The 7,463-nt window shown below is 45.0% G+C and overlaps 2 protein-coding genes across 2 annotated transcripts in view; one reads left to right on the forward strand and one right to left on the reverse strand.

Annotated features, from left to right (window-relative positions):
• The window catches only part of ADAM9 (ADAM metallopeptidase domain 9), a 126,338-nt gene extending 125,896 nt beyond the window's left edge, over window positions 1-442 (reverse strand). Inside the window, exon 1 of the mRNA XM_049865119.1 lies at window positions 124-442. Within this exon, the coding sequence (XP_049721076.1) occupies window positions 124-220 (97 nt within the window). The 5' untranslated portion in view covers window positions 221-442. The remainder of the gene's footprint in view (window positions 1-123) is intronic.
• Window positions 443-685: 243 nt separating this feature from the next.
• Window positions 686-7,380, forward strand: TM2D2 (TM2 domain containing 2). Its single transcript, XM_049866274.1, has 4 exons — window positions 686-1,032; window positions 1,883-1,970; window positions 3,948-4,063; window positions 5,394-7,380. The coding sequence occupies exons 1-4, from the start codon at window positions 806-808 to the stop codon at window positions 5,605-5,607; spliced, it is 645 nt and encodes a 214-aa protein (XP_049722231.1). The 5' UTR covers window positions 686-805; the 3' UTR covers window positions 5,608-7,380.
• The last annotated feature ends 83 nt before the right edge of the window (window positions 7,381-7,463 follow it).

Genomic DNA, 7,463 nt, shown 5'->3' on the forward strand with positions numbered 1-7,463 from the left:
CCCCGGATCCGGTTCGAGGCCAGGCCTCTCCACTCCCGGGCACCACGGTGAACTCCGAGCGCCCCAACCCTAGGAAACAGCAACCCCAAAGGACCTGTCAGGGCCCTGGGGGCAGACACCCACCTGACCGCGCCCCACCGAGGACTGGACCCAGCAGGCCAAACAACAGCAGCCACTGGAGGCGGAGAGTCCCAAAGGACGAGCCGGCGCCAGACCCCATCTCGGCTGGTTCCGCAGGTTCCAGTCAACACTCGGTCGCCTCTGCCTCCGCCTCCTCCATCATTTCCCAACCCTACCCGGGCCCCTGGGCTGGCCGGAATGGGCGCCCCCGGGAACGAGCACGCGCGCGGCACTGACGCAACTCGGCTCCAGGTCCCGGCTCGCGCCCGACCTCTCTACGCTGACGTAAGAAAAACCCAGTCCCCGGCGGGATAAAGGGACTTCGAAACTGGCCGCAGAAACCCGACTAGTTGGCACCGCCCATTCACTACCGGCCCCGCCCCCTTTACTCTCGTACCGCCCCACTTCTCCGGTCGAAGGAACCGATTGGAGGAAACGAAAGAGGAGGAGCGCGAAGCCTAGACTAGGAATTGAAAAGCGGAAACGAGGCTCGGCCCCGCCCACCCGCTCAGCCTTTTCTGGTTGGTTAACGGAGGTGAGGCGGAGCGTCGAGCTGCGTGCCCATTGGCTGTTTGGCGGCGAGGAGCGGGGCTGCGCGGAGAGGCCTGGCCGCTGAAGGCTTGGTTCGGCGGTGCCGGCCTGGGTTTGTGGTTGAGGCCGGGTCTCCGCCTCTGGGCCTGGGAAGATGGTGCTGGGTGGTTGCCCGGTGAGTTACTTACTTCTGTGCGGCCAGGCGGCTTTACTGCTGGGGAATCTACTTCTGCTGCATTGCGTATCTCGGAGCCACTCGCAAAATACTACCTACGAGCCCGAGCTCACATCCTCTGGCGCCGCTCATCCGGAGGGCTCCGCCGGCGCCCCGAGCTGGGAATATGGCGACCCCCACTCTCCAGTCATCCTTTGCTCTTACCTGTAAGCTACCCAGTCGTCGAGGCGGGTGGAGATGGAGATGGGGCCAGGGATCTATGGGTATTGTGGGGTGGGGGGAGGGGAGGCTGCTTTTTTTCAGATCCTCAACCTGATAGTCAACACGCGAGCGGTAAATATGACAGGTTTCTCACCCATGCAGGGGAAAAGCTTGTGTGTGGGTGGCAGATCCCTTGCAACCCCGAGAAAGGAGGACTAGGGAGAATGACATCATATAGTATCTGGAAGAATGGTATGAGGTTGTGCCTTGTCTGTTCTGCACCCTTGAGCCAAAGGAGAATTCATGAAGTGTTAGCTGTTTAGGTGCTGGTACTGAGTAAGGCAGAAATGGAGTAAATAAACGACCTGTCCCTGGCTCCAAGGCACTTAACAGCAATATCCTTACCATTGCAAAACCAAGCCATTTATTAACATCTCTTTGATGAATGAGAAAAAGCTTTTGACAAATGCACAGAGAGCAGGGACTCTGATGGCTAAAATTTTGCCCTTTTTTTTTTTTTTAACCTTGTGGTAGTTTGCCTAGGGAAGAAATGAAGCCTAGGCAGAATCCAGTACTTGGGCTTGGACGTGGTGCAGGGGGCTGGGTGTTTAGAATCCATGTAAAAATAGGACTAGAAACAACCCCACCCACCCCCAGTAAAAGGGTCATTTGGAGGCTCTTTGACCTGTTGTATATCAATCTAACTGACACCACCTTTAAGCTTGGGGAAGGGTGAAATTAAGCCCCAGAAAACTTGGCAAAGAAATGTCTCCTGCCTGTTGTGGTTATGTACAAGCAAACAGCAATTTGCAAAGACCATTTGATGAGGATGATCGTCTTCCTGGTGATTTACAGACCTGATGAATTTATAGAATGTGAAGACCCAGTGGATCATGTTGGAAATACAACTGCATCCCAGGAACTTGGCTATGGTTGTCTCAAGGTGGGTTTTTGTTTTGTTTTAGAAGCAAACTCTTCTGTAGAGAAGTAAAACCCAAAAAACCAAACCCATGGCCATCGAGTCAATTCCAACTCATAGCAACCCTATAGGACAGAGAACTGCTCCATAGGAGTGGCTGCTGAATTCGAACTGCCTTTTGTTAGCAGCTGTGCTCTTAACCACTGGTTAAGTGTTATTATAGAAGAGTATAAAGGGCACAAAATTACTCTTTTGTAGAATTTCATCAGAATGACTATTACTGGCATTTCCAGCATGGCCAGGGTCAGTGGCCGAAGGAGTAGTCTTTGTGCCAGAACTACCTAGATGCAAAGAGTAATCTGTCTTGGATTCCTTTAGCCATTGACGTGGACAGATTTCAAGCTTAAATGTCACCGCAGACTATACTTCAAGGCATGTACTTTCCTATAAGGGCAAGAGAAAGACTGTCCATTTTCTAAAACTGATGACGAGTTGGGCAGTATCTTTCTTACACATGCATTTGGGGCAAAGCCCCCTTTTTCAAATGACCTCCCTTTTCACCAGACAAGCAGGTTCCATCATATCCTTAGGACACAGATAGGGTCTATCAGTAGATGTCTTTGTAGGAGGCTAAAGCATTCCAGGAGTCCCTGGAAACAGTTAACACACTTGGCTGCTAACTGAAAGGTTGGAGGTTCGAGTCCAGACAGAGATGCCTCAGAAGAAAGGCCTGGTGATCTGCTTCCAAAAAAACAGCTATCAAAAACTCTATGTATACGCATTGCCATCAAGTCAATTCCGACTTATAACAACCCTATAGGACAGAGTAGAGCTACCCCATAAAGTTTCCAAGGAGCAACTGGGGGATTCAGATTGCCAACCTTTTGGTTAGCAGCTGAGCTCTTAACTTCTGTGCCACCAGGGCTCCACCATTTAGAATAAATGGACACAATGCTTAATCTACATTTGCAGGGAAGAGCCCATTACTGAGCATTTGGAGGTAATAAATACTGAGCTCTTAACCACTGTGCCGCCCTATGGAGCACAGCTTTAGTCTGACACATGGGGTCGACATGAGTCGGAATTGACTCAGTGGCAGCCAGTCCTGGTATAAAGTATTCCAAAAGAAGCCTTTGGTACCAGTGGCCTTTTGGAATGGAAAGAAGCCATTCACTTCCATTTAATAATACTCCTAAAGTGGGGACACGCCTTCTAGTTGGTCTCCCAAAAACCAATGAAGTTCATGTTCCTGCTGCCCTGCCATGAACTCACCGTTAAGTTATATTACGTTGCATAATGCAAGTCAAAACTTGGCTAGGTGTTAGAGAGTCATGGGGAAACATATTTTGTACTAAATTTTTAGTACTCAATAAACTCCTGAATCAGATGATATCCTGAATTCTTTCCTAATTTTTTCAACTTATACTGTATGTAAAACAGATCTCTAGTACACACCGACTTTTTTAACTCATTCCCAAATGCTCAGTAATGTGCCCTTTTTCCTGCAAATGTAGAATTATTAAGCATTGTGTTCATTTATTCTAAATGGTGGAGCCTTGGTGGCACAGAAGGTAAAAGCTCAGCTGCTAACCCAAAGGTCGGCAGTTCAAATCCATCAGCTGCTCCTTGGAAAACCCTCCAGGGCAGTTCAACCCTGTCCTGTAGGGTCACTGTGAATCAGAATCAATTCGATAGCAACGGGTTTGGATTTTTAGTTTTTATTCTAAGTGATATTTAATAAAACTTACGATGAATTTTTTTACTTTATTACTGAAGAAGCCAGTCAAAACGAAGGAAAAAAAAAGTTTATTGAAAATATTCTACAATTAGGGTGGATTAATCTAAAAATCACTAAATCTCTTGCTCTTGAACACACACAGTTTACCCCAACCTTGTTACAGTAATGGTAGCCCTGAGACAGCTTTTACTAATGAATATAAAGATATATTTTACGTTAACTTGATTTCAGTGGGTTTTCTCTTTTGGGCTGTTATCCCACAGTTCGGTGGTCAGGCCTACAGCGATGTGGAGCACACTGCAGTCCAGTGCCGGGCCCTAGATGGAATTGAGTGCGCTGGTTCTAGGATCTTCCTACGAGAAAATAAACCTTGTATAAAGTAAGTATTACTTTGGAGAAGTTGTTACTTGGATGGAGCCTAGGTGGCGTCATGGTTAAGAGCTATGGCGAGCTACGGCTGTTAACCAAAAGGCTGGCAGTTCAAATCCACCAGCCACTCCTTGGAAACTCTATGGGACAGTTCTACTCTGTCCTGTAGGGTCGCTGTGAGTCGGAATCTACTCAACGGCAATGGGTTTTTTTGGTTTGGTACTTGGATAAAGGTGGAGCCATCAACACAATGACAGCAGGTTTGGTTTTTTGGTGTTTTAAGTGTTAAAGTGAAATGATTACTACTGTGCATAATCCATTGGTGGGGGCAGTATGGTTACAGTAGAGAGGACACTGGACTTGAGACCAGAGATCATGAGTTCTGAATGTCTCTTCCAAACAAGAGTCCCTGTCCCCTCATCTACAAAATGAAGGAGTTGGACCAGATGATCTACCTCTAAAATTCCTATGATAGTCATAAACCTTGTGAAAATGGCCTTAGTATTTCAGGGATAAAGGTTTTATTATGAAAAGTGTGGGCTCCTCTTCCCTGAAAATCAGTTCATCATAAAGGATTAGAAGTCCCTGGGTGGTGCAAATGGTTAAGTGCTCAGCCTCTATCTGAAAGGTTGGTGGTTCAGATCTACCCAGGGGTGCCTTGTAGAAAGGCCCAGTGGTCAAATTCCAAAAGGTCACAGCCTCTGAAAACCCTATGGAGCATCAGCTCTACTCTGAAACATGAGGTCACCATGAGTCAGAATCGACTGAACAGCAGCTGGTTTGGTTTTAAAGGATTAGGGTCATTTCTGCAAGTTCCACTTGAAGGCAGAGAGTTTACTCATAGCATCTGCTAATGGTCAGAGCCTATGGTTATGTTTACTGATGATATTAGAGCAGCTGCAATCGAACGTCATCACAGTGGGTAAGGACAAAAGTCCTCATGAAGCAGTCTTCGCTTTTAGCTGCTGACATTACAAAACAGCAGGAAGGCTATCTGGAAATCTAGCGTTCATCTACGGAAAAGACAGTGTTTCCTTAGAAGACCCCTGAGCGTCAGGAATGGAGCCGGTATGGGGGAGAGGGAGGGGCCCAGACGCCACTCCCACCAGGATGCCCGTTGTGCAAATGTGCTTCATGATTTCCTATCCAACTCTGCAGAAGCCACTATCTTAGCAAGTACTCTTTTGGAACCCTAGACCATCGAGAGATTTTCTTTTCAGGGAAGATGGGGGGGTAAGATACCCCAGAGGGACTGCTTTTCACTTTTTCGCCATCTTTTCACTTACGTTAAATTTATGTTTGTGTAGTAAAACATCGTTCTTTTCATTCCTTTTGCCTAGGTATACGGGACACTACTTCATAACCACGTTACTCTACTCTTTCTTCCTGGGTTGTTTTGGAGTGGACCGCTTCTGCCTGGGACACACTGGCACAGCAGTAGGAAAGCTGTTGACACTTGGAGGACTTGGGATTTGGTGGTTCGTTGACCTTATTTTGCTCATTACTGGAGGGCTGATGCCGAGCGATGGCAGCAACTGGTGCACTGTTTACTAAAAAGAGCTGCTCTGTGGCCCAGGGAGGCAAGGTGAATGCTCTGTCTTCTGAATTCATCTCTACAGGCGCAAAACTCACCTTTGATATCAGACCTGACTATTACTTTCCCTCACTGGGAGGGAATGGGTTTGGTTGGGAAAGCTTCTTTGGACTTCGGGTCTTCGACCCAAATTTTACCTTGCAGACTAGAAATGACATGCAAACAGTGTTGTGAGAATCAAGTTTCTACCTTTCCTCGTGGACAAAATATAAAGGATAGTGACTCACTTATAAGTTGCAGATGATGTTTCTGTACCCTCTCTCTCTTTACGTTGCTGTATCTTGGCCCTTTGGAACAAGTGGGTAAACCCAACAGGAGAAGGAAATGAAGGTTTTTAGCCATGTGTCTTTTGTGACCCAGAGACTTCCTGCAGAAGAGATGTGAAGCTGAGCCAGGAAAATCTTCATCAAAAGTGGAAGTAGCCGTGGATTTTAATTCACACTGAAATTCTGACTTTCTGAATTTACATTGCAGAAGAAAATTTGCCAGCCTGGAAAGTTGTATGGGTATTTTCGGTAGGTATAGTGAAATTCAAAATTAAATTTGTTTGGCTAAAAACCAGGCATTTGAAATGAACTGTTAGTAAACTCTTTTGTTTCACTGTTCAGGCTCCAGAGGCAGTATGTGCAGTACAGTGACTTGTTCATTCCAGTTAAGTTTTGAAAGCCAACAGTATCAAACATAGGTCTTAGCTGAGTTGTTCTTCTAGACAGAATTTTCCCATCTAAAAATTAGTACTCTTTACCAGTTTATAGAGCCTATGTTGTAGACTGATTAAAAAAAAAAAAAAAGATTTCATACAAGTAACTGTAAAATCTAAACTTCACAATTAGATAAGATAGGGTGAGGAGCCTCGTGCTCCTTGGAAAAAAAAAATAGACTTTTACTTAGTGGATGTTGAACACAAGGGTAGAGCTAAGATGTGATTTATGGAGGCAAAGAGAAACAGTGCATTTTCAGTACCAACAACTCCCACCGTGGGCTGCAGCCCTCAGTCACAGGGAAAGAGATACAGCCAAGTTTCACAATCCCAAATCACTGTGAATAAAAGGAATTGCTCCAAACTGTACTTGGTTTTAAAGACTTGGTTTCCATCCTTTGCAGCCTAAGCTGGAAAGAACTGTTAAACGTAAAATACAAGGTAGACTTTGTGGACAAGTCAAACGAAGAGCCTACTATTTGGGAAATTTTACAAAGTGTAGAAATAAGGTAAAATGGCTCAAAGAAGACACTTTAGTTTCATAATAATTGGCTTAAAGAGCAAGAATCACGGTTAATTTCCCTGCATATAGCTGTATCATTTTGTAGCAGCCTTCCTAAAAGTTTCAGCTTTATCATCCCTGATTAATAGGATCTCTATTCTCGTATTAGTAAATGGTGGCAGTTGTGTAAAAGATTAAAACATTATTCTGTCCTAAAGGTTCTACACCACACTGACCTTAACCTTGCTTATAACAGTAATAATTTATAGACTCTCATTCATAATCTGTCTACTCTAAGGCATATTTTTAAATTTTCGTGGGTTGTAAAAAACCTGGACCCTCTCCCTAGAAAAATGCACACACGCATAAAATCTTGTATGGAATTTAAGGGGGCTCAAGGCTGCCATATTAAAAAAAAAAAAAATCTTACCTCTAACAGAAGCCTGGAAAACAGAACTTAAAAAATATTTCTCAACATAATATTTTACTTTAAGTCATAAGTCTTGCCTTATCTTATACTTTTTTTTTTTTAAACTCCCTAAGAATATTCACAAACCCCATCAAAAGCTCTTTTCCTTTAAAAAAAGACTTTGGCAGCTTTGAGACATGATATC

Source organism: Elephas maximus, chromosome 22 (genome assembly GCF_024166365.1).
Source record: "Elephas maximus indicus isolate mEleMax1 chromosome 22, mEleMax1 primary haplotype, whole genome shotgun sequence".
NCBI classification, from domain to species: domain Eukaryota; kingdom Metazoa; phylum Chordata; class Mammalia; order Proboscidea; family Elephantidae; genus Elephas; species Elephas maximus.